The sequence below is a fragment of the Canis lupus genome, chromosome 6 (genome assembly GCF_048164855.1).
Source record: "Canis lupus baileyi chromosome 6, mCanLup2.hap1, whole genome shotgun sequence".
NCBI classification, from domain to species: domain Eukaryota; kingdom Metazoa; phylum Chordata; class Mammalia; order Carnivora; family Canidae; genus Canis; species Canis lupus.
Genome location: NC_132843.1, coordinates 68,829,236 through 68,856,932, shown reverse-complemented (window position 1 = coordinate 68,856,932; position 27,697 = coordinate 68,829,236). Strand labels below are relative to the sequence as shown.

Below are 27,697 nucleotides of genomic sequence, written 5' to 3'. Positions count from 1 at the left end.
TAGGCAGAGGGAGAAGCAGGCTCCGTGCACCGGGAGCCCGATGTGGGATTCGATCCCGGATCTCCAGGATCGCCCTAGGCCAAAGGCAGGCGCCAAACCGCTGAGCCACCCAGGGATATTTTGATTGCTTACTTGTTAGAGTTTGCGTAACAATGCAGTGTGAGTGGCTTGACCCAGCAGACAAAGCTTTGAAAGTGTAGTAACCACTATTTGTGTAACTTAATAATTCTTTAAGTGAGTGGGTGTGGTCCTCATTAGGAGTTTAGATGCCGAAATACAAAGACATTGGTGAGTAGCTGCATCAAAACAAGAATATATCTATAAATGTTTGTGATATTATTGTCTGAGAGATGTAAGCATTAAGGAATGTATACCTAGTATTAAGGTTTTTCAAAACTTTCATTCTAAGAAAATTTTTATTAATTCAGTGGTAAAGAAGAAGGGTCTGAGGTTTTCTTTCACTCCTTAAAATGGGCCCATCCATTACTCGTATTAGAAATATTGACCCGTTTTGTGCAAATCCTCCCTGTCACCTCCTCTTTCTTCCTTTCTTTTTCTCAGTCATTCACATTTGGATCTACCTTTTGAATGCCGGTAACAACAAAACACTAAGAGTATCTTAGAGGAGTCCTTGACTTTCCAATGGCCATAAGAACAGCTGCTTTTCCATAAAGCAACCAGTGTCCCTAAAGAGGGAAGCTTCCAAGCTTGACCAAAGCTATCAACCACCAGATAAGTCCTGACCTGTAGTACAGGTTCAGGTTCTGGTGGAGGCCGCCGTGCCCTTGGATGGGTGACTGACTTGGACCCACTCCTCACTCCTTGATACATGCTAATATCTGTTCCCGCTTGTCTCACACTTTGGGGGATCAAACGAAGTATTTGTTTGGTTCTCTCTCTCTCTTTCTCTTTTTTTAAAGTTGTTTTTATTTATTTGGGGGAGAGAGAGGGAGCACAAGCAGGGGGAGGAGCAGAGGGAGAGGCTGACTCCCTGCTGAGCAGGGAACCCAATGTGGGGCTCAATCCTAGGACCCTGAGCTCATGACCTGAGCCGAAGGCAGATGCCTAACTGAGCCACCCAGGCACCTTGTTTAGCTCTCTTCAAACAAAATCTTGACGCACACATAGTACTCTGTGCCTCCATCCTGTTCGGGTGGCTCACTTATTGTAATTCCTTGCTTAGATACCTGCCTCCTGAGTTGCAGTGTGAGTACTCTAAGGTTCTGATTATGCTTCATGTCTCATACAATGTCAGATAATTCAACTGATTATTTGTCGAATAACCGAAGCTGCTAATGTTGTCCTTAAAGTGATTACAATAATAGGTGTTTAAAGGCATCTTAGGCAGCCATCTCATGAAATCGCCACATGGGTCATTTCTTTTTCTTCTTTTATGAGGACTCGATGGAAAAGCAGTCTCCATGTGGTGCTCAGACTTAGTAGCTAGGAACAAGAGCTTTGCACACTAGGTGGCCTGCTTTCCACGCTGCTGTGGAGTCTGTCGAGTACAGAGTCGTAACCATGGTTTCCTGCAGATTTGTGTTCCGTGCTTCGGCTACAGACTGCAGCCGGCACCCGCGGTTATGAATTGCTAAGCAGTTTTTGTGCACTTCTGCAAATGAATGGGGGTGGTTCCTCTTGAGAGGAGGTCACGGGAGACTTCATGGTTAGATGCAAACTCTTCAAAACCCAGCCTATTGATTTTTAATTTAATTCAGCATTTTCTGAGTCGCCTTATAAAATGCTTGCCTCATTGGTTAAGCAAATTTCCTCATTCAGTTTGAAAAATACAGAGCCAAGGTATTGTTTCTTTCCTAAAGCAGTTGCTTAGAAACTCAGGATTATGAGCCCTCGCCTGAAGTGACTGGCTGAGGTCGGAGAGAGACATTTCCCTTGGTCATTTAGCAGGACCTTTAGTGACATCTGTCAGATTCAAGGGGGGAAGATGCAAAGTAGGTGAGGATCATTCTCTGTTATGTCTCCAGAATGAATAAGCCCAGGAGCTCATGGTTTGGTGGGGACAAGCAAGTCATGATTGTAGACTTGATCTGAACCTTGGGTTGGTGGTCAGTGCCAGAGGACCTGCCACTAAATTGTGGAGGATGATGGTGATGCCGTCACCACAGCATCGGTCAGCAGTCTAGTGGGGCCTTGTGTTTCTTACTATGAATGAGGTTCATTTTCACTGAGCCATCCATGTGCTTGGGCCCTGGCCGCTGTGGCTGCAGACAGAGTTTGTGAGACAGTCAGGGTAGGGGTACACTTAATAGTTTAAATACTTGGTGACCTCATCTACTTATATAGACAGATCTGAGGCCTACTAACCCACATGATGATCAAATTCAGTTTAAGCTGATCACAAACTATAATTTCCTCAGTTCAGTATCAGAGAAATTAGAGTCTAGAGGCAGAAGCTGACCAGTGGGCTTTGGCTATTTAATTGGAATTAAGAAAGTTTTACTGGCTCAAATATTCTTTTCCCAACGTGAATGATCTCTATCTCCATGTCTTTTTTAAAATAGTGAACCCAAAGATCTGACTTTCCTGCATCCGATGGGTTCACGGGAAATGCCTGTCTTTTGTCTCACTTTCTACTTAAAAAAAAAAAAAAAGAATGCCAGTAAAACTCTGTTTTTTTTTTTTTTTCCTTCAACTTTCCATGGATGGTAATTTTCCACTAAGTCCCGATCCTTAGAGGCTGCTCTTTTTAAGCGTCCTGCACATAATCTGAGTTAGAGGCAGGCTTTCCAGGGATTTGATCTGTTGGCCAGATTGACCATGTTTTCTGTAACGAAAAGTATTTAGCTGCCTTTTACAACCACGTACTTCCTATGGAGAAAATATAAATGGGGAAGTCATTTCCATTCCCTTCTCCTGCTGCTCCAGAAGGAGGTCACCAGGGTCCTCCACTGTCACATAGCCCCTCCCCACTGTTGGGACAGACTACGAGTCGCCCTTGTGAGGAATGTCCTTCCTCTTTACCTTTTAAAGATCTTCCTGCTGGAATCCTCCACTCCGGCCTTTAACTTGGATTAAATGAAGCTTTTCTAGCCTTCATCCATCTTGCTCCTCTTTTTCTTTCCTGATCCCGTATTCTTTGTCACGACTGTGGAAACCTCAAGAAATCTTGACTCTCTACCAGGTACCCTGCCCTCATGCCTGCTTCTTAATGTCTCACATTTTCTGAGATCCCTCTTTCTCTTGAAAGGCAGGGCATCAGAAAGGGGATTTACTCTTTTTTGGACTTTTATTGTTTATTCGGCTATAATCTAAGTTCAGTATGGAAACAAAAATGTAACTGGGATGTTTAACATGACGCTGTATGAGGAATAGGTTCTAGGTCTTTTAAACGTTGTGAGTAATGTTTCCACCCTAAAAAGGAAGTCTTAGGCATCTGAATTACATTCATTTGGGTGACAGCAAGGGCCCACTTAGGCCAAATGAAGGCTGGTTTGGGTTCTCACTCAGGCATATCTTGAACATTTGCCAGGTAGTCAAGCATATTTTGGGCACTAGGGATGTAATGATAAAGAGGACATCATCTTTGCCCTCAAAAAAGCCTATCTTCTGATCTGAGAATGTCATACTCGCCTTTTTTTTGGCCATCAGAGGTGTTGAGGAAAGCTTGCAAGGTGACACATCAGAGTTCAGGTCTGACACCCTCCTAGCTTCTGTTAGGAGTGAAGAGGAAATGGTAAAACTGTACAACATCTGCAGAAGAAGGACTTAACCTAAAATTTGGCCATATAAGTACTTTATTTTCACACTGTAGAGATGTGAGTGTGATTCAAACTTCTAACAAAGGTGCTTTGTTACAGGTCAAGGTTGCTCAACAAAGCCCAGCGGATTCAAGCACTGCATTCCGAGAACCCACCACGCGGGTCAGTAGCCTTCCTGAGAGGAGTTCGGCCGACAGCCCCAGGGAGGGCCTGAGGGCCAAGCGAAGCCGGCTCGCCCCCAGCCCAGAAGCTGTCCCTGAGTCCAAGAGCAGCGAGAATTGTAGGGTCCAATAGAAGCGACCCTGTGTGTCAGGACCCTGGAAGGTGGCAGTATTTAACCAGAAGACCATGTGCCTGTAGGGGCTGTTGTTTCCTCAGGGAGCACGTTATCAGTGGGAAGAAAACATTTCCTTATAAATCTAAATATATTGTACCCTTTGGCTCCCCCATATCTAAGTATTGGAAAAGTTTGGAAGCACTGATCAACAACTCGTCACTTAGCATAAATGGCGCTGTATAAAGCTTTTTGGTAATGTTGCACTTACGTGGCAGGCACTGTGTAACGACTTGTGTTTGTATGTGGATTTTGCCCTGAGACAACCCAAAATACATCCTCTACTTCCAGTGAGCAGCTCCCAGGAAGATATAAACTTCTGCTTTATGATATTTCCTATGTGTAGAGCTAGGCATGAAATAATTTTAGATCAAGAATTTCTTTGAGCTGAGAGTAAAATGAAGGAAAATCATGCACACACATACACATGTGGATGTACATATGGGGTTGAGTTCATCCTTATCTTCCAGTGTGTTTTCTAAATGTTTGCCAATTGAACCTGTGCAGATTTGTGTGTGTGGGTGATGGGAGTTGTGTGTTTATTTTCAATGGGCCTGCTTGCAGGCACCTCGAAGATGTAGTATATCGTTTTCTGTCATCTTACTGTTTCTTCCTAAGACCAGTTTGTTACTGTTCTTTTAGTATGTGTTCTCATAAACAGTGAACTTGTGTTAAAATAGGACATTTTTTTTCCTAATAAAATAAATCACTTTTGTGTTCTGTAAAAATGATTTCTAAATATAAATGCATTATGGGCATTGGTACGATTTCTTGCTAACGTCAACAGGCTCTTGTAAAAGACTTTTTAACAAATGATACTAGTATATTTGTGAATACATTAAGTTATATTAGAAGACGTGATTTGGAATGTGGGTCATGAAGACTGCATAGGAATTAGGAATAATATGTCCAGCCAGTGCCTGGCACATTGTGTGTACCCATTAAATTGCATCAGCAAGGATACAAATATGTGGTATTTTCCAGCTCGTTTAGTGATGACAGGGTTTGAAAATATGCAGGCATTATGAGCCATATCAAATCCCAAAACTTTGGAACAAGGCCTTTTGTCCTTGAATCAGGGTAAAAAACTTTTCCAGGCCATGAGCTAGTAAGATAATTTGCTCTTGGCTTTCAGTTCAGACTGATGTATAAACCTTGACAAATACCGTCATTTATATTTTAAAATTGGCCTTTGTAAGGTGGCCTCTATTGTTGAATAATGCTTCAATAATATTAAGCTACTTAGTATTCATCTGTTGAAAGTGATATCCTGACTTTCCTCTTTCTTCAGTCGCTCCGGGTTGTGGTCTGGTGCAATATCCTTATCATAAATCATCCCAAGGCTGCCATGTGCTCAAGGGCACGGCCCGGAGTAGACATCGCTAGGGTCAGGCCATCAGCTTTGTTGGCTGTCTCCAGTTATTGGAAGATTCCACTCAGTAGGACTCGCTGAGTAATTCCATGGGGTCCTTCATCTTTTCCTAGGTGGACCGTAGCTGCTGCCTCTTGTTACAGAGAATACTGGGCATGCCTTCCATTTTTGTAATTGTTCACAGTCGTTATAAATGGGCAGCCAGGACACTTAAGTATTCTTTTCCTCAAGCTAACAATACCCCTTATACCATGAGCCAAGCTGCATATAGGATGGAAAGTAAATACTCCACAGTCCTAACTCTGAGATACTTGATAAGCCAATTAAGTCACAGATAAGATCCCAGATGACAAATCATATGGAGAAATAGATCAATTTCAGAGATCCAGGAGTCATATTCTCAGTCTGTATGGTGAGGGGCTTTCCGGAGAGGATTTTTGAATCTTGAATATTCTGTAGAAACTCAGTCCTTTGGGAATTATCAACAGTTCCAAAGGGACCTCATCTTTAATTAAAAGGGAATAAAAGCCAACATTTAATTGTAGCCTGATTTCCTAAGAATCACCCCTCCACCCCTTTATTAACCTTTGAGATTTATTTGTGGTTTTTCTCATTTGTCCTCACTCTATTTATTTTGTTGGAACTATGAACTTTACCTGGAAAGAAGTCAAAACACTTCTTCTCAGGGGCCCCTAACTAGGAGAGGTGGGAGCCCTGTTCCACTTCCCAACTGGTTTGAGTCAGGGCAAAAACTTCTATCTACTCTTAGGGTGACTGAGCACATCAGTCTTAGGATTTATAAGTTAGTTCTTCCAAAGTCATTCGGGCTATGACAGTATGTTCTGAAAGTAGCATAAATGGGAGATAAACTATGACCAATTCTTTTGATTCATTGGTTTAATACACCACAGTCAGAAGTTGAACTAATCATTGGCATATATTTTATATTTCTCATTCATTTGTGGTTGACAGAGGGAGTAGAATAGTTTCTTCAGGAGGACACTAAGTGCCTGGAATTGGTAGTTACCAACTGGTGTAGTCGAGCTGTGCCCTCCCTCCGATATCTGTCCTATAAGCAGAACTTCCTTTAGAGGAAGGGGCTTTATCTTGGTTCACTGACAAGAGAGAACACTCAGAAGAGAATTGGAGTGCTTCAGAAGAACCAGACATTTCTACTTGGAAAAGCCCAAGGACCAAAAACTAGAATCCCACCTTCAGGTGGCGCCATGTATCTTATGTTATGATTAGATACATGAGCTATGGCTCAACTACTGGAACATCATGTGGAAATTACATGCATTTTACAGTGTTTTTACACGTTTGCTCAAACCTTAACACCTTTGCGAGGTAGACATTAGGATCTCCACTTTATAGGCTGGGATTAAGAGACCTGGGTAGAACTACTGACTCCTTCATTGGAGGAGATCTTGTTTATAATAATGACAATGAGTCTCACAACAACCTTGCAAAGTGGGGATTATCCTCATTGGATAAAAGATGAAATAGTCTCAGGGAGTCGAGGTATTTCAACTTCAGTTACGTAACTGTAGAGCCCAATCTCTTGTGTGTATTGTGCTTGTCTAGAGGCAGGCTGTGCCAGGATAATTCTGATAGCACAGATATTCAAGAGATAGAAGGAGCTTTCCACCTTTTCTGGGCAATGAAGATGTCCTTAAGTCTTAAGATGATGGCATCAGGTTATGATCTCAGGGTTGTGAGATGGAGCCCCACATGGGGCTCTATGCTCAGTGTGGAGCTGGCTTGTCCCTCCCCCTCCCCCTGCTTGCATTCTCTCTTTCCTTCAAATAAATAAATAAATCATTATACTAGTGAGAAGTGTCAGAATGCTTGGGCTCTGCATATGGCCTTTGGCAAATAATAATATGCCTCAGTTTCCTCTGGTAAAATTGGAATAATAATACCTTTTGAAATTGTCATGATGATTAAATTAGTTAATATTTAACTGTACATATGATTTGCAAATAACAAAATGGTTATTCTATATACAGATAATTTCACGGATAATTTTTAAAAATAATACAGCTTAAAATTGTTAGATAAATCTGTTAGATTTATCTACACATTAATTTCAGATTAAGTTCTGCCCTACAAAATTCTCACTATTTTCAATATCACCAATGCTTATATTGCAAATGAATGTAATCGCTATTGGTTTGTACATATCATTCAATTACTGGTCTTGCAAATTAATCATCCACTGGTTTTGTTTTTTCTTTGGCTCATTAAAAATACCCAAAGAAAACAATTACTGCAATTAAAGAGTTGTGTTGCTGACGGTTATATATAAATTAGTTGTTTGGAACTTGGAACAACATTACAGATTGTGCCTAAATATAAGCTCAGGTAGTCCACTGAGCTCATGGTATGTTAAATGGCAATTAGATTTGTTTCAGTTATGCAGAACCTACAACTCTCAACATTGTTGGTTTGTTTTTTTTTTTTAATATTTTAAGCATTGGGTGGCCAGAAACTAATTTTTCTACCTGTTGGCCATTGTCCAGTGTGACCCATTCTCTTCCCCCAAAATTTGTGGTGCTGGACAGGAATTGTCTAGTGATCCCAGCAGAGAGTAATGGGTGCATAGATTCCTGTCCACCACATTTCTAACAGCAGCTGCTCCTGGTATGAAAGGAAAAGTGATGGCTTTTATGTTGGCTCTGATGCTGCAGGCAAGGTCCGTCCTGTGTAATGCTGATGTATTTATGTGAGTGAATATAAGTGATTTGTTCTATTGATGTTTCTGAAAATCACAAGGAGACATATCCTCAGACTTCATACATTTTTGTTCACTTGCAGATGGGAGTTCCAGCCCACAAAATTCTCACAGCCCCCATCCCCTCAAAGCAAAGAACGTGGCTAATGAATAAGATTACTGTACTTTCTTATTCCCCTCTCCTCTAGGGCACCTTGACGTTGCTCAGAGGGTAATTTTTTTAATTTTTTTAATTTTTTTTATCTGCATAAAAATACCATATATGCCAAATGGAATCCTTGCAGTTTCAAATGCTTCATATCCTTTGATAGTCAATAATCTAGTGAAGTAGGTCCTATTTTACCCACTGAAGAAGAGACCTAAAGAGGTTATTAAGTTTATGGCAAAACAAAACTGAGGCTCTGGTCTTGATTCCCAGTCCAAGGCGTGTGATAGAGAGTAAGGAGAGTAAGTAGATTTCAGGAGGCCAGAAGCCTGATGCTGGCCTGACAAGTTCTTTTTAGAATCCAATTCAGAAACCCAATAGGGGGTAAGTTTCCTTCTTTTACAGCTCCAGACAACTCAGCACCTAAGGAGTGTGCTTTCTTTAACTTCATTTAACCCTTTGAGGTAGTCAGGGACTTGGCATTGGGGTTTCCAGCAAAAATTACACTGTTGTCGTAATAGGGGATTTCTCTTCTTCCACTTTTCCTTTTCCCCCAGTGGTGCTTTTGCAAGGAGGTAGGAAATGGCAGCTTTCCACAGTTACAGACTTTTTAGTGCAACACTAGGATATTCCTGAATTTTAAATGTGAACAGATTCTCTTGGTGTTGAAATCACAGCTGCGTTATCTCACAGAGCATTTGCTGGGCTCATGCCCTCTCCTTCCCGCTAGACCTTGGGCAGTCCACATGAGGGTGTTATTTGTCCTGAATGCCAGCTGCTTGTCAGTTTAATGGCCATATTCTTGGACCTAGGCCAGCAGAGGTTCACGAGGGTGCCCTGTGCTACCCCACAACGTTTTGTCCCTTTTGTGCTATTTATGGGCAGCCTTCATCTTATGGCTGCACAGCAGGCTGGTGGTCACTTGGAATCATAGACGTGTGGGGAAGGAACCAAGTGCCCCTGCTCTGGTTTGTAAACAGGTGTATTAAGTGTGGAGACCATTTTCCTTCTGAAACAGCCACAGCTCAAAGCGAAGAGGTGAGTTCCATCTTGGTTCTGCCCAACTAGTTTTTTCAGAGGTTGATTATTCAATTTATGAGACAATCAGGGTCTCCCTCCATGTGGAAACACCACATGTTCATGGACTTGCAAGTATCATATTTTAATGGCAGAACTAATAAATGGAGGATATCCCTCATTCCTAGAATTTAAAACAAGTATTCTTATTGAGATTTACTGCAGATTCCACTTACCAATCTGTTGTTATGAGAGCCAGAAGCCCAAATTAGCAACCTAAATCTTGTTCCAACATGTATAACAAAATTAGATTTTTTCCCCCTTGAGGTTGTCATAAACTCGTTTAAGAAGAGAATATGTTGGTTTGGAAGAGTCTCACACTGATTTCCCAAATGTGGCTTAGGTTGTAGTCAATGAAGAGTTATTTTTTAGACCACCATCGGCCAAGGTTTTTTTTAATCCCAAGACAGAAATTTTTTGTTGCTGTGGCAGAGACAGTTGATTGCTTACCCAACTGTTAGTTCTACTTTCTTGCCTGGAGAACCCCACTTTTGTTCAGGTGTTGGCAGCCTTTGCTCACCTGAGGCCCTGCTCCCAGGAAAGGAATGTAATTAGCATAAGTCAATTATGGTCCTGCCACAGTCTTTTGCCAGTGACTGTTATGATAACCACTCAGCAGTAACCAATCCTGAGGCCAGAAATAAAGCATTTCCAAAACACAAGATGTCAGATCAGAAAGATGGGTCCTTGATAACTGTGTTAAGCCTCTGAACAAACCTTGGACTTCTTGTCATGTCAGAAAACAAAAAACAAAAAACAAAAACAAAAAACAAAACAAAACAAAAAAACACCATTTCTCTTTAAAGCAACTTCCAATAGGAAATTCTTTTACTTCACCCACAAGCAGCCTGATATCATTGCAAAGCCTGTTTTCTAATTTTTTGGTTAGTCGACCTCTACACTCATACTTTCTTTGAGTTTGGCCTGCTTCTATCTGAGCAGGAGACAGCCCTTTGAAGCTCATTTGCTTAATGGTCTTCCTTTCACCAGGCCTGTCATGAAAAGCAATTCTGCTAAATTGGCCCAGGACACTTGTTTGAAGCCTATGTCATATATGAAACGATGTGAAGAAACCGCATAACTTTCTAATACCTCTTGATGCAAATCTTTATTCACTATTCTACTTAAGGTGGTTTTCCTAAACATCAGGTGATCTATAATAGCTAGAAGCCCAAAATCAAAGGAATCGTGGAGTATCCATAACTTCTATTATAACAACATGGTTTCGTTATCTGGATTTTCTTTATCTCTTTGAAGATGAAGACATTGAGGTCCCAAAGAAGAAACAGTTTTTTTTTTTTTTCTCTGCAACCCACACTATGTCCTAAAACCTAGATTCTAACTACTCAGATGGTGCTTTTCAAAAATTGAGCATGCGGCCAGTCAATGTGAATAGATATTTACAGTTTTGTTTTGTTTTTTTTTTCTAAAAGTGCTCATTCATGGCACTGAAAGGAATAGCAAGTTTGAATCACATTAAGAAAATTAGATCTTGCATTCTCTGCAGATGGAATATTCCCTCCATTCTGCTGTGGCCTTAAAGACCAGGCCATGATACAAGGGAACCCAGTAGGGAAACTATGATTAGATTGCCAGCTGCACAACGAGGTATGTGTGCGCATGTTAATGGAATAGCCATTGGGACAGACACAGAGGGCATGAACGCCCAATGTTTCTGGTGGCAGGACCACAGAACCTTAACACTTCCCTCACCAGGCTTTTCCCGCAAGCCAAAGCCCACTCAAAACTCTGCCTCTTTATATACCCTAGAGCTTCTCTTTAAGTAGTTCTTGAACATAGCTGTGCATGTATGCCTTTGACACATTTTGGTCTTCACATGAAAAAAATAAAAATTCAGGTACAACGTGTCAGGTACAACCATGTTGTATTTGAAGATCTCCTCCTTTCTTCTCCCAGACTCCTACTTGAATTCGAATCCACTTACAGAAACCAGAACAAAATCAGAAGGTGAATATTAACTTTTTCAAATCACTTCCAGCTATTTCCTTAAAATGACAGTGGATGGGAGCCCTGCCATACTACATTAGAGAAACGAGCCACTTGACAGAGACTGAGTTTTGGAGACAAATTTAATCATAAGGTTAAGAGGGTCACACCCACTGAAGATCAAGTAGAAAGACAGAAGAATATCTGCAGTGCCCACTGGAAATGCAAAATATCTTTTAGTCAATGTAATAAGGATGGAGGATTTGGAAAATAGAAAGAAATATTGTTTAGACACCCACCCTAACTCAGAAATTATTCTTTTTATCTGTAGGAGAGAGTCGGAGAAAATTTTTTTTTTTCTTATGTAACTTCTCATGACATCAGGAAAGGAGAGTTATCAACTGCATAGGCAGCCTATTTAGACAGTTATCTATTAGAATTTCCTTTGGACTTTATTTTTTTTACAGTTAAAGAATAAGATAAACATTTTTAAAAGACTTTTGTTTCCTGATATCACAGATGAAATTCCCACTCTAACTGGGTTCTAGACTCCAAAATAATTTTTTTTAATTGTTGAAGTACATGAACGCTGGGGCTTTTCAAGATTGATTATGGCCTACATACCATCCTCATCTCACCATAACTGATGCTATGGATGGTGATGGGTCAGGAAACACTGAGGGATGGGCAATGAGGGAAGAAGGAACCGCCAGAAGGTGGGGAGAGGCCTGGATGGGGTGGGGGGAAGGATTGCAAGGTCGGGGTCACATCCCACAGAAAGGGAAGCAGTTTTAGCTGGAAGACTGGAAGTGGCATTTGGGGAGGACTGCTAATCCCAGGCCCCGAGAAGACCTGGCTCTGGCCAGGAAACTCTCCCAGCAAAGGTCCTCATGTCAGGACTGCAAAGTCCCCGAGGCCCTGCCAAGTCTCCCCTGCTCTTTCACCAAAGCCCACCTAGTGTCCAGGTCCAGTCAGAAAGCCTCCACCTATTTAAAGAAGCCAGTAGAGAACTAAAAGTGGATTCCAACTCCAACTCTGACTTCATCAACAGTTTTAGCTTTTGCCACCACATTTTGGACCAGCAATGCCTCCAGGATTGACTGGGACTGGTTCACCTCCTCCCCCTCTAATCCTACATAATCTTTTAAAAGAAGTTCCTCTATTACCCTCTTCAGTTCTCTTTACCCTGTCCAATCTCTCCCAGGCTAAGAGACAATTCAGAGGAAAGTCACAAGACATAGATAATTCCCAAATGACAGAGACAGGTAACCTTTGTCACCTTAAGCTAAAATGTATTATTTCCCTCTTTTACCTCCAATGGTTTCCTCTCTCATCTTCCTACTTCTGTTCATTGCATCACTCCTCCACTGCCTTTCTGGGCAGAGTTCCTCAGAATCACCTTCGATTCCACTCTTTCACCCTCCTTTCCTTCTTCATAGGATTCCTTGTTTACCTGTTTAAAGAGATAGTTTGTGTAACAGCTTCTGTCAGTGATCTTTGTCATTCTTCTTCATTCCTTTCTTCTTTTTTATTACAGAACTCCAGTTTCTGGCTGCCATTATTAAAAATGTTTTATCTACGTTTCAGTCTCCAAAACACTGCAGGCATCATTAATTCAATCACTCACTTTCTGTTTCTCGTACATCGCTTTATGTTTTTTTTTTTTTTTTTACTGCTTCTCTTTTTCATGTTTACTCTCTCCAAATAGAACCTACCAGAAAATTCTTTGTAAACTTGGTGAATCTAGCCAAGTGTCCTAGATGGAAAAAGCTTCAATAAGTAGTGGTTGACCAACTTAAGGCTGAATGATTAATTTGAACAAAACTAAACAAGATGCCAGATCTACAATTGCTCAGAGTCTGACTATAGATTTTTTTTTTCCAATCAGAGATTCAAGAATGGTGGTCTTTTGGATTTTCAGTAAAAGAAGTCTCCTAAATTAAATGAATTTTATTTTGAAGGCTGTCAGAAAAAAAAAAAAAAAAGGCTGTCATAGCCATTATCACCTCTCAACATTTTGTTTCACTATACCTCAGAACAAACATTCACTCCAACCAAATTAGATGGTTAATGATGCCCTAATTCATCCGTTACTATTCCTGCTTCCAAACTATTTTTTTTTTTTTATCATTCCTTGGAGTCCTGATCCCTAGTTCTATGTAATTCTCCAAAGCCAAGGTAAGCTTCATCTTTCCCATGCAAGCTTCACCTTGGGTATCATCTCCTCCTGGGAGTGACAGTGGCCTCTCATTCGGTAAGCACTTCAATCACAACAATGTAACATATACTATACTTTTATGTACAGTCCTATTTCCTCATCTGGATTCTATGACTATGTGGGGACAGTAGAGTATCCTATACAATTTTGTACTCCCAGTTCAAACACAAGGCCCAGACTATAAATACTTATTGATAATTATTGCCTAAGTGACCATCACCTTCTCTGTCTCTCTTTTTTTTTAATCAGGGCACAGAAGGATGAGAAATTGACAGCAATGTGTTGACTTCTCAGCCTTAGTCCTGGTGGCATTAAAAGCCATCTTCTCAGTTTTATTTTTGATAAAGCTAGACCAAAGTCTTCTTAATAAGCAAGCAGATCATCGCCTATAGTCATTTCAACTGATGGACTGGGTGGGTGAACATCTTATGCAAAATTCCCATATGATTACTCTCTGTCCCAGAATTCACAGAGCTGTCCCCATTCCTCAAGAAAATGGTGCATAGACAGGCACTTTGCTCTCATTAGTTTGCTAACCATTTATGTCCAGTGCAGCTGATTGTCAATCTTTCTTTGAGAGAAATCAAAGCATCTAGCTCAAGGATCTAATCACAAAAAGGTTAAGAAACTGAGGCCCAGGAGATTGGTAGGCTCTTCTTTTCTCTTTTAATAAGAGTACCTTATATGACTCTGCAAAGTACAGTAGAACTGAATGTTTCCATTCCTCATAAATTTGAAATTTGTGAAAGTGTCTTATATACTTTAGATGGCCATCTGCTTGCATCATCAAAGAACAGGTTTCCCGAATGAACTTTAAAAGCTATATAAGCTCTCAGAAGGATAATCTATTTAAATGTTAAAGTTTATTTTTTAACATTCTTTTTTTTTTTTTTTTTTGCTTACAAAAAATGTCCTCCCTTTCATCAATGGTACTTTGTAGAAGTACCATTTATAGAGCGATTTTCTCTCCGCTCCAAACCCACCTTCTAAATTTGCTTTGTGATGCTGCAGCTGGCACTCTGGGGACTGTATTTCTGCTTTGCCATCTGGCTCCCGGATAGGCCTTCCTGGGAATGGGAGTAGGGGGTGCTGGAGAGTTAAAGGAGGAAGGGAACTCGCTTCTTGCTCGCTCCCTCTCAGCACCTCCCTTAGCCTTACTTCTTGAGTTTGGCAGTGCCAGTTCACTTCAGTAGCAGCATCTGGATTCATTTTACAGTTCCCCAGCACTCATCAACCTCACTGTACTCCCTCACAACCAGCACCAGTGAGGCCCTTCTCAGGTTTTTCCATTTTAATAATTTTCACTTCTTCCCTTTTTCCCTCTGGCCGAAGGAATGGTAATTGCCTATTACCTCTGTGGTCCTTTGTATTCTTCTTTTTCTTTTCCTCTTTCAATTCTGCAACACCAAGTTAATAATTCTTTATTAAATTCCCTCTAAGCAACTGCTGTCATTTCTGTCTCCTGTTTGGACCCTGGCTAACACAAATCATGTAGATTGTCTTCTGTGTTTGGAGGCAATAAAAATATTTTAAGTAAATTCTTTCATCCATATTTTTTTACCTTTTAAAGTTTCCACCAAAGGTGTCTGAATTACTGACATGTTCTGGAAACCATATTTCCCCTTCTATAATAATCTATTTATCAGTCTTGATGTTAACCCTTCAAGACTTAAAACCTTTTTTTTTTTCATGAATCCTCATTTTTCAAAGTGTGAGTTAATAGTGTTCTGTGTTGCCCTGTCCTCCTACACCTCAGAATGAGGGGATGACTTGGAACTGGAATATCCAAGTCAGCCCCACTCTTATGACACGTTCCAAATCCCAGAGGGGGCAACACAAGACTCTAGAAGAATCAGCAGCCCCAGGAAACTGAAGATCCTGGACCTTTCTTGCTCCTAGTAGGGGGAGGAGAAGCCCCAGTGGGAAAAACAGAATTGATTTAAATATCCTTTTCAACATTGCTCAGCATGAGTGCTAATGGGTTTTGGGACAGATGCTTTGGCTTGAAGTTGGCTATTCTGAGGTCAGAGGAAAATTTCTCCCTTGAGAACTGTGCTCAGAGGCGATGCTTGTTACCATTATTCATTGAATAGTTAACTTCTACTTTTCTATCAGATTTTTTGGGTCATTACAGAACAGAGCAGAAGTTTTTAATTTTACTGAAGTTGAGTTTAACATTTTTTTTTTTATTTCATGGATGATGCTTTTGGTGTTGCATCTAAAAACTCATTGCCAAACCCAAAGACATAGAATTTTCCTCTATGCTTTCTTCTAGAAGTTTTATAGTATTGTGTTTTATCCTTAGGTCTATGAGCCATTTTGAGTTAATTTTTGAGAAAGATGTAAGGTGTCTAGATTTGGAGATTTTTTGCATATGAACATGCAATTATTCCAGCACCATTTGTTGAAAAGACTATCCCTTCTTTATTAAGTTACCTTTGCTCCTTTTTCAAATATTAGCTGACTGTATTTGTGTGGGCTTATTTCTGAGCTCTTTATTCTGATCCAGGTTTATTCATTTTTCAGATACTGTTTATTAAACACCTTCTAGAGAGGGCATTCTGCTTAGGCACAATGCTCTTAGGTAGCTCTCAGTCCTGATAAGCAACACAATTGTTTACATAGAGTGTGGTAAATGACACAATGGATGTATGCCTAGAGTACTAAGAGATCGCAGCACACAAACACATAAAGCACCCAAGTGTCTTTTCTACCTCTATTATGACAGTTTCCAGTTGGGTCCAAGAGACTGTCATCTTTTACCTGGATTTTTAAAGTCCTCTCCTAACTAAGTTGTCTGATTCTGTGCTTGTCTTTCCTTTTTATTTATTTATTTTTAAAGATTTATTTATTTGAGAGAGAGAGAGAGAGAGTGTGTGCACATGTACAATAGGGTAGAGGGACAGAGGGAGAGGGAGAGAGAAACTCAGGCAGACTCTGCACTGTGTGGAGCTCTACATGGGGCTCAATCTCATGACCCTGTGATTACTACCTGAGCTGAAACCAAGATTCAGATGCTTACCCAGCTGAGCCATCCAGGTGCCCCTTGCCTTTCCTTTATAACAAAGGAAAATTCTGTCATTCTTCTTCTCAAAATCTCCCTTCTACCTTAGAGTGAAAGTCAAAGTCTTCACATCACCTTCATGAACTGGATTCCGAGGGCTTCTGCCCTCATCTCCTATTCTCACCTCATCATTCTGTTCTGGCCTCTCTGGCCTCCTTGCTATTCCTGAGGTGCCAAGCACTCTCAGGGCTTTGCATCTGCTTTGCTCCCTGCTCAAAATAATCTTGTCAGCTGCATTCCTTTCTCTTCCCAATTCCTTCAGAGCTTGATACAATCTATAGGATCAGGGCTCATTGCCTGCTTGTAGTTTGCTGCTTCTTTGTCATCTTTGTCTCCTTCGTCTTCTCGTCTTCTCCTTCTTCCTCTTCCCCCAACTCCTCCTACTTTTTTTTTTAAACTGTCTCTCCCAAGTAAATTCCATGAGATTAGGGAATGTTATCTTTCCTCTCCTTTCCTCCTTCTCTTCTCCCCCCCCCCCCGCCATCATTCCCAGAATGATACTTGGAATATGGTATGAATTTGTCAAATATTTATGGATTGAAGGAATGAAACCATGGAAAAGAAATGGAGACACTTTGGGGGTAATCCTGGTAAACTATCAACTTCTCAAGGAAAGAGGTTTATGAAGTCATTGTTAATTCCCATTGATTCATTCCTAGGCATGAAATACATGCTTAATAAATAGGTAAAAACCAATATACTAGAATAGCTACTCTGTAGTTGAGAACACTGAGGCACAAAAGTTGAAATGCTTTCTTAAGATCATGTACCCCAGGAGAGCCACAGGTGGCATTTTGACTATAGGGTTATATATATTTTCATTTCACCATTGTAAATCCATAATCTCTAAAGCAGGATGAACTGATTGGGTCAAGGGGATTGATTAGAAGCCAGGAAGAGGCTTCATGTGTTAGAATATTTCTTAGTAGGATTTTGAAGGGAGGGAGCCTCAATTAAAAGAAGGAGAAAAAAGTTATCCCTTCCAAATCCCATATCTTGGTTGAGATGTCTGCTAATGCAGGAGTATGCACCAGAGGGTCCTGACAGCAGCCTTGACAAGTGGCTGAAGTGACCTTTGCTTACTAGCTAGCACAGGCCATGGTAGGTAGGGGCTGAATGGACTTCCCATCCCAGCAAGGTCCTCTTTCACATTTGCATCAAAAGGAAAATGCTGGAGGATTAGAAACACCTGAGGTACCCAAGATGAGGAAGCAATTTTCTCAGACATGGGCTCTTCTCAGGGAGCACAAGAGATTACTTAAAGAAATCTATCCTTCTCAGAGTCCTTCTCAGGGGTGTCTCTTGGACTCCAGCCAGAGATCCCTATTGCAACATTCCAGAACAAAGTAGAAAAGGATGAGATGTAGCTGACTCTGCACTCCTTGCTCTCCATTATAGGGATGTGTACTGGGGATGGGAACCATCTGCATCAATACTTCTCCCTGGGTTCAAGAGCAAGTTGCTGTTGAACTGCTAGGATAATGTCGCTGGTGCCCTTTTTGGTGCTTATATAGATAAAGGGGAGTGGGCATGTCCAGTCTCTCCATCAGATAGGATTTATAGCTTTTTCTTGTTTGTATGAACTGTTTTGCTGATAATTTCTACCATTAGAGAACAAATAATACCGATTTGTATTTCAAGACTTATATAACTGATTCCATATGCTTTGACAATTCTATCACATTTTTAGACAGTTGCATAAGATATTTTTTTTCTCACGGGATGTCAGGATAGAACTTGGAAAGTTGAGGGCTGTCTTAGGAATGTAAAAGGTTAGAAAGTCAAACGACGAACTTCAAATCTTCTTACCAAGACTGGTCTAGGAAGAAATGACATTCTTTATTGTGATCCCCTACAGAGTAAGAAACGCTGCTTTGTTGTGGTGGTTGTTGTTGTTGTTCAAGACTCCTGTAAAAACATTTTTTTTGTTGTTTATTGTCTATCCGTATACCATCAATATGTCTTTAAAATTTTTTTTTAATTTTTATTTATTTATGATAGTCACAGAGAGAGAGAGACAGAGAGGCAGAGACACAGGCAGAGGGAGAAGCAGGCTCCATGCACCGGGAGCCCGACGTGGGATTCGATCCCGGGACTCCAGGATCGCGCTCTGGGCCAAAGGCAGGTGCCAAACCGCTGCGCCACCAAGGGATCCCCACCATCAACATGTCTTAAACATGTTTCGAGTTTTCTCTGTAAATTTCCCATGCTTATCACTCACTATTCAGTGTACTTGATTGAAAATTTGATTTTGGGGTTTCAGAAACTTGTGGATGAACTGGATGCATGATTCAATAAAGTACAACTAAGAAACAATAAAACATTTTGGTAGATCTTGGATACTAGCTCTTTATCTGATATGTCATTTGCAAATAACCAAACCGTGGAAGGAGCTGAGATGTTCTTCAACAGGTGAATGGATAAGGAAGATATGGTATATATATATATATACAATGGACTACTACTCAGCCATCAGAAAGGATGAATACATACCATTTACATCAACGTGGATAGAACTGGAGGGTATTATGCTAAGTGGAATAAGTCAATAGAAGAAATACAATTATCATATAGTTTACCTCATATGTGGAATATAAGAAATAGTGCAGAGGACCATAAGGAAGGCGGGAAAACTGAATGAGAAAAAATCAGAGAAGGAGACAAAACATGAGAGACTCTTAACTCTGGGAAACAAACTGAGAATCATTGAAGCAGAGGTAGGTGGGGAAATGGGGTAACTGGGTGATGGGCATTAAGGAAAGCATTTGATGTGATGAGCACTGGGTCTTATATGCAACTGATGAATTATTAAAAACTACATCTGAAACTAATAATATACTATATATTGGCTAATTGAATTTAAATTTAAAAAATGAATTGAATATTTTTACAATTAATGCTTTGCTTTGTAATTTTAGACTTTTATACATGTTACAAGAGAAAAAAAGTCTCCTTAGGAGACACCAAATCTTTTAGGATCCTTTCAAAAAAATCAACTGCTCATTAAGAGTGTCATGACTTACACTTGTTTATTCTGATCTCCATTTTATTTCTTTCCTTTTTTTCTTTGTTATTTCCTTCCTCTACTAAACTTCAGCTAAGTTTCTTCTTTTTCTAGTTCCTGTGGCGTTATGTTATTTGAAGTTTTTTTCTTAATATACACATTTATAGCACAAATTTCACTTGAACATCTGATTTCGCTGCAAAGCCCATAGGTTTTGGACTTTGCATTTTCTTTCTCTCTTGTTTTGAGACACATTTTGATTTGTCATTTGATTTCTTATTGGCCCATTGCTTGTGCAGTATTGCGTTGTTTAATAATTACAGATTAGGTATTTAATATACACATTGTAGATTTTCCAGCTTTGTTTTATTGTTGATCTTTAGTTTTGCACCATGGTGACTGGAAAATATACTTCGTAAAACTTTAGTCTTCTTATATTTGTAAGATTTGATGTCTTCCTTTTTTTCTTTTTTAAAAGATTTTATTTATTTATTCATGAGAGACCCAGAGAAAGAGAGAGAGAGAGAGAGGCAGAGGGAGAAGCAGGCTCCATTCAGGGAGCCTCACGTGGGACTCGATCCCGTGACTCCAGGATCACGCCCTAGGCCGAAGGCAGGCGCTAAACTGCTGAGCCACCCAGGGATCCCCTGTTATGTCTTCTTTCATGTGATTTCACCAGGGGATTCTACTATGTGTACTTGAAGAACATGTGTATTCTATTTTTCTTGGATGGAATGTGTTATATATATCTTTTAGAGCCATGTATTCTGAAGTATGCTTCAAGTAAAAAATGTTCTTTTGAAAAAAATTAACTGAGGGTACTTGTTTAACATAAAGCATATCAGAGGGAAGGTAGTTGGGGAGATGGGTGAAACAGTGAAGGGGATTAAGAGTACACTTATTACGAGCATTGAGCAATGTACAGAATTGTTGGATCACTATATATTGTACACCTGAAACTAGCATAACACTGTAGGTTAACTACACTAGAATTAAAAAAATAGCTTAATTAAAAAAAAAGGTCAAGAAAGAACAATGAAAAAAAAGAGCTTCGGAAATGGAAAGAAGGACTTAAATTTCACTCAGCTGGGTGTGACTGAAAACGTTGGATATTCCTTTGCATATGGATATATTTTCTTGTATTCACAATGAGGAAAAAAAAGGCTGGAACTCTTTTTTGTTCCTTCTGAGCTTTCTTCTCTTTCTTTTTCTCCTCCATTTGGCCAAAGGAGCAAAGATGAATGTGAATGGTTATTAAATAATCACTTGTTACAAATAACTGATTAGGATTTGGACTATGTCAACAGTTATTGCTTGCCAGCCTCTTGGCAGCACTCTGATCACGTTAGGCTTTGGGTAATCAATTTATTCTAACACAAACCATATTGGATGATTGAAATTTTATGCCTTTTTATTTCCTTTAAACAGCCTTCTGAACCAAATGCTTATTATTCTGAAATGCAGCCAGATTCTGGCCACCACAGGAGTCCAGTGTTAAGATGGAGCTCTTAATACTTTAGGTATTTTCTTGGCTTACATCTAAGAAACACTTAGGAACTGGGACAGAAAGATTATGTTCTTGATTTTCTGTCTTATCTGCTGCTTTATTGAAGTTTCATTAGGTAGAGTGACAATAACTTTTTAATCTATGTAACTTTTTCTGTAATAAAACTTTCCTCCTCTTGCTTTATGCTGCCTAAATTGTAGTTAAATAAAGAGTACCCAAAATTTTAGTATTCAAATTCAGTAATAAACAGTCACCACAGTGTGGGTGGAGGCCTATAGAATGATGCAGAGAGGGGTTTCTGGGAAGACATCATGTAAATTGACTAGCAGTTGTGCAGAGAATTGGAAGGGAATTAAACTGAGAGGTGGAGCATAGATGCTGGTAAGACTGGGGCTATAACAAAACTATGTTAAAGATTTTATTTATTTATTCATGAGAGACACAGAGAGAGGCAGAGTCATAGACAGAGGGAGAAACAGATTCCATGTGGGGAGCCTGATGTGGGACTTGGTCCCAGGACCTCAGGGTCACGACCTCAGCCAAAGGCAAATGCTGAACCACTCAGCCACTCAGGTGCCCCAGAATCTCCTTTTTTGAAAACTATGCTTTAACACTGTGTGGCTGAAACCAAACACACCCACAGGGTGATCGTGGGCATTTGTCTTCATGGGGGATGTTGTATTCAGGTTTTTATCTGAATAACTGACATATTATAATATCAATGTCTCAGGTGAGAAACTCAGTTGTTTTTGACCTCTTCATTCATTCATTTCTTCTTTCCTTCATGTATTTATTAAACATTACTGAAGATTTCTTTTGCTCTTCAAATTTTGTCACTTCTTTCCTGATACCTTTCTTAGGCTCTCCATCTCCATCTCCCAACTAAGCTCCCAGAATAGTACCTGAGCCTATTCTTTTTCTATACTTAAACATCCTATGGTAATCCCCAAATCCATTAGCTTTTTGCTTATCTATTTAACATTTATTGGATACCTCACATGCACCAGGCACTATACTAGGTGCTGATACAAAAGGCTTATAAGAGTCTTTTCTTATTACCCTTAAGGAGCTTACATTCTAAACCCACTGACAAAGTATTATTGAGATTCTGGTTGCCATCATCTTAGTCCTTAGCGATGCTGATTAAATGGCCTCCTCTCTTTTTTGTTTTCTCACCCCCTACTCCTCATGCTATCCTAGTGGTTTCCTCAACATCTCAGCTGGTCTGTCTTCTCCTCACACTCTTCTCCCTTCCTTTTGTGGCTTTTTAGACTCTCCATCCTACTGAGCCCTCATGACCATCTCAGGTCTCCAGTGGTACCAGGAAGACTTTCAGCAGCCCTAGTTCATCAAGGTGTGTGGCTCTCTTTGAGCTGCTGCTGAGATCATACTTCATCTAGGGGATATCTGTGCCCTTTGCCCATGGTGTTACATAATGTTACCAAGTTTCCTAGAAGTTTGATGCAATGCAAAATATCACTTGTATGGTACAAGGAGGCTGCTTGACAAAAAGGAGCAGTAGACACATTTGACTGAATTAGCAGAGGGAACTGGGGAGCAGATGGGAAGGAAAGAAAGACAAGTGCACTTTAAAAAAATTTATTTTAGTGCACTTTAAAAATTTATTTATTTTTATTTTTAAAAAATATTTTATTTATTTATTCATGAGAGACATAGAGAGGCAGAGACATAGGCAGAGCGAGAAGGAGGTTCCCTATGGGGAGCCTGATGTGGGACTCGATCCTAGGACCCTGGGATCACAATCTGAGCCAAAGACAGATGCTCAACCACTGAGCCATCCAGATACCCGCTCCCCCTTTTATTTTAAAGGAAAGACCTCCTTCATCTAAACTTCCAAGAGGCTCTGAAGAGTGGTGAGTTTTGAGATCAGCACTGTGTAAGCCAGACCATGGAGACTGGTCTGGTTGGATGCCTTGGGTCCCATTCAAAGTTGCTGTTTCCTCAGTTTGCCACCAAACCTGCACCCAGCTGAGCAGAGAAGACACTGGGGAAGATTAAACACGAGTGGATGAGACTTTTTAGTATCTTCTGCTCACAGTTGTATGGTCAAGGCTGTGTATGTGGACATGGGAGCCTGCCAAGACAACTGACCTGGCCCTGCTGCTTTTCAAGGATTCATGTGGGAGAGGGCTCCTGTTAACTTTCAGGGATCTGCCTTACTTCCATAGAAGAACATTATTGCTATATCGAATATTATGTGTTGAATTGTGTCTCCACCACCCCCAAAAAGATATGTTGAAGCCTTAACCTCCAGTTTCTCAGAATGTGACTTATTTAGAACCTTTGCAGAGGTAATCAAGTTAAAATGAAGTAACTAGGATTGGCCTAATCCAATATGACTAATGTTCTCATAAAAAAGGGAAACTTGGACATAGAGATAGGTACACAGAGAGAAAGCAATATGTAGACACATAGGGAGAAGACAGCCATAGGATTCAAGCAATGCATCTATATGCTAAGGAACACCAAGGACTGTTGGCAAATGCCTGGAGCTAAAAGAAGCCATCAGAGAGAGCATGGTCCTGCTAACACCTTGGTTATGGACTTGTGGCCTCCAAAATGTGAAGAAATGCATTTCTACTGTTTCAGAGTACCCAGTTTTTGGTATGACAGGCCTAGAAAACGAATACTTCTTAGTTTGTCAGCAATGCCACAGCAGACTGGCCTAAGGCTTACCACAGGCCATAAAAAAAAAAAAAAGATAACTTTCTTCTGCTTAGAGCATGGAAAAAAACATCTCTATGTTTTGCAGATACATATGCATGCAAAGGCAATGTTTATCTATAAGCTAATAATATGTAGTACCTTCTTTGTTCTAGAAAAGCACTGTCCAATAATGTAGTAGCCACTAGTCTACAGAATAGGAGAAGATATTTACAAGTGTCTTATTAGACAAAGGACTAGTATCCAAAATCTATAAAGAACTTATCAAACTCAACACCCGAAGAACAAATAATCCAAACAAGATATGGGCAGAAGGCATGAACAGACATTTTTCCAAAGAAGACATACAAACAGCCAACAGACATATGGGAAAATGCTCAATATCACTTGGCATCAGGGAAATACAAATCAAAACCACGATGAGATACCACCTCACACCAGTCAAGAGTGGGTGAAATTAATAAGTCAGGAAACGACAGATGTTGGCGAGGATGCAGAGAAAGGGGAAATCTCTTACACTGTTGGTGGGAATGTAAGCTGGTGCAGCACTCTGAAATAGCTCCTCAAAAAGTTAAAAATAGAGCTACTCTACACCCCAGCAATTGCACTACTAAGTATTTATCCCAAAAATAGAAATGTAGTGATCCAAAGGGGGCACCTGCTCCCCAATGTTTATAGCAGCAATGTCTACAATAGCCAAACTATGGAAAGAGCCCAGATGTCCAACGACAGATGAATGGATAAAGAAGATGGGTATATATATACTATGGAATACTATCCAGCCATCAAAAACCATGAAATCTTGCCATTTGCAACAACATGGATGGAACTACAGAGAGGGTATTATGCTAAGCAAAATAAGTCAATCAGAGAAGGACAATTATCATATGATCTCACTCATATTGTGGAGTTTAAGGAACAAAGCAGAGGGTCATGGGGGAACGGGGGGAAAATAACATAAGAGGAAATCAGAAAGGGAGACAAATCATAAGGGACTCTTAATCATAGGAAACCAACTGAGGGGATTAGGGGGATGGGGTAACTGGATGATGGACATTAAGGAGGGCATGTGATGTAATGAGCACTGGGTGTTATTCATCATAAGGCTGATGAATCACTTAATTCTGCCTCTGAAACTAATAATGCATGATATATTAATTGAATTTAATTTAAAAAAATAAACTCAAATTTTAATTTAATTAATTAAATTAAAAATTTAGTTCCTTAGACACAGGAACCATATATCAAGTGCTCAGTAGTCATGTAGCTAGTAGCTATATGCACAGAAGACAGTGCAGAACATGTTCATCATTACAGAGGGTCTATTGAACAGCACTGCTCAGTTGAATGTTCTGGTTAACAGATACCATATGCCTAAAAAATAAAAATAAAAAAGGAAAGAAAGAAAGAAAAAAGAAGGGATCCCTGGGTGGCGCAGCGGTTTGGCGCCTGCCTTTGGCCCAGGGCGCGATCCTGGAGACCCCGGATCGAATCCCACATCGGGCTCCCGGTGCATGGAGCCTGCTTCTCCCTCTGCCTGTGTCTCTGCGCCTCTGCGCCTCTCTCTCTCTCTGTGACTATCATAAATAAATAAATAAATAAATACCTTAAAAAAAAGTTAAAAAAAAAAAAAAAGAAAGAAAAAAGAAGCCAATACAGTTAACTGAATCCTGAAACTGTACTCTGATGGTTCTTTTTTTTTTTTTTAAGATTTTATTTATTTATTCATGAGAGACACACAGAGAGAGGCAGAAACATAGGCAAGAAGGAGGCTCCCTGCAGGGAGCCTGATGCCGGACTCAATCCCAGGACCCTGGGATCATGACTGCTAGTTCTAAAAGGGATGCTGTTAATCTTGAAGTATTTTAGAGGTGGGAGTATGAATTTCAACACTCACTGTACAGAGGGCCAGAATGCCGGCAAATTGAGAGTTGGGTTGATTGAATGTTAAATAAATCAGCATTTGCTGTCTAAACTATGGCCCAAATACAAAATTTAACCAAGTCTGGGGAATAATTTAGAAACATTTAAAGTCATTAGGATCATTAGATCTGACTTGAGCAAAACAAAATAAACAACCCTCCCAGCCTGATTTGGAACCAGTTCTCCCATGCCTTCTAAATCAGAGCTAAATCCTCTGAGTTTAAATATATTACAAATATTTGTCTTTGTTTGCCTATGCATATGCTCACTTCCATGCTTTGTCAGTGTTTGTTCCATTGTTTTCTGTACCCTAATTACTCACCGTCTCAGAGCCATAAGACTGTTTGTCTAATTTGTCTCTTCTTCCAGTCCAGAAGTCAAAGGAACAGACTGTCTGTATCTTGTGTGTTCTAGGTCCCAACCTTCATGTGAATGTAATCAGCCCACGAGTATGCTCAGCAGTTCGACATTACCACCATGATTTCTTGTGCCCCCTCGTTTTTCATAATGGAATTTTTACATTCTTTCCAAACCTTTGGGTCAGAGTGACATTAAATTTGCCCCTCTGAACTCTCAGCTACAATTTTCTTTGTCTGGCCTACAGGGAGAGAGAGGCTAAATTTCCCTTTTTATTGTGGTTAGGGGTTCACCAAGGAACAATGGCTGGAATGTGGCTCTGAATTCTTAAATTATGGATAACTAAATAATACTCTACAGACAGAGAAGACTCCAAAAAATTCTTAGCTGACTAGTTGGCTTAAAGAAATTAACACTCTTCTTCTTCTTCTTCTTTTTTTTTTTAAAGAAATTAACACTCTTCTATAAAAAATCACTTGGTCTGTATTTAAGAGATATGTGGCGCTCCGTATTTGAAATAAATTGCCAGGGAAGGACTAACCTTAATGAGGCCAGTCATCTGAATACGTGATTGAGAGATTATTATGTCAGCTGAGAGCAGAGATGGGTAGATAAAATAAGAGAGAAATTTAATTGAGCATTTTCTGTGTTGAGAGTAGAGAGATTCTACTTACCACATTTTCAATCCAGGTTTCTGTCCTTCTCCTGGGGATGGAAGATACATGGCATTTCTTATTTAAAGAAATTCAACAAACGGGGGCACCTGGGTGGTTCAGTAGGTTAAGTGTCCGACGCTTGATTTCGGCTCAGAGCATGATCTCAGGGTCATGAGATTGAGCCCCACCTCAGGCTCTGTGCTAAGCGTGGAGCCTGCTTAAGATTCTCTTTCTCCCTCTCACTCTATCCCTCCTCCTTCTCCCTCGCTCTAAAAGAAAAGAAAAAAAAAGAAAGAAATTCAACAAACAAAAATCTGGACAAAAGGACTCAGAACATCTTTAGAAAAATAGCTAGTACTGAGAAAAAGAAAGAATATATTCTTTGGTAATTTGGAACTTTTTCCCTCAATACTAGCTATTTTTCTAAACACACAGGATTTCTTTGAATAATGAGGTTTGGCAGACATCGCTGTTCTAGTCTTATTCAAATTAATTATTTCTTTTCTTTTCCACCTAGTTTCTGGACACCTCATGATTCACTCATGCCTGATTATAATGGGCTGCTTTTTCTTATGTATCAAAGTTCTTATTGTAAGTTATAGACAATTTTCAGTCTCTACTCCCAAATTTGTAGTTCCAGGCCAGATCTTTTTCTTGGACTCCAGACCCACATACCCAATCATCTGGGCAGCTTCCCAAATTGACCGTCTCATGGATGTATCAGATGTGGTGTCCAAAACTCTCCTTCAACCCCAGATCTATTTCACTGATAGTCTTCCCCCTGTCAGTATCTGGTAATTTCAAATTTCCATTTGCTTAGGTCAAAACCTTTGAGGTCAACCTTACCTTCTTTATTCCACACCCCAAATCTACCCCATCAAGAGATTCTCTTAAAATATTTCCAGAATCCCACCATCCCCACTGTTGCCATCAGCCACCACGATCTCCCCCTTTG

General features: G+C 40.1%; 1 protein-coding gene across 3 annotated transcripts in view; it reads left to right on the top strand.

The window, feature by feature from the left end:
• CENPF (centromere protein F) overlaps nt 1–4,781 on the top strand; it is a 63,637-nt gene extending 58,856 nt beyond the window's left edge. For all 3 annotated transcript variants that reach the window (XM_072831069.1, XM_072831068.1, XM_072831067.1), the window contains one exon: nt 3,819–4,781. In XM_072831069.1, the coding sequence (XP_072687170.1) occupies nt 3,819–4,013 (195 nt within the window). In that variant the 3' untranslated portion in view covers nt 4,014–4,781. The remainder of the gene's footprint in view (nt 1–3,818) is intronic.
• The last annotated feature ends 22,916 nt before the right edge of the window (nt 4,782–27,697 follow it).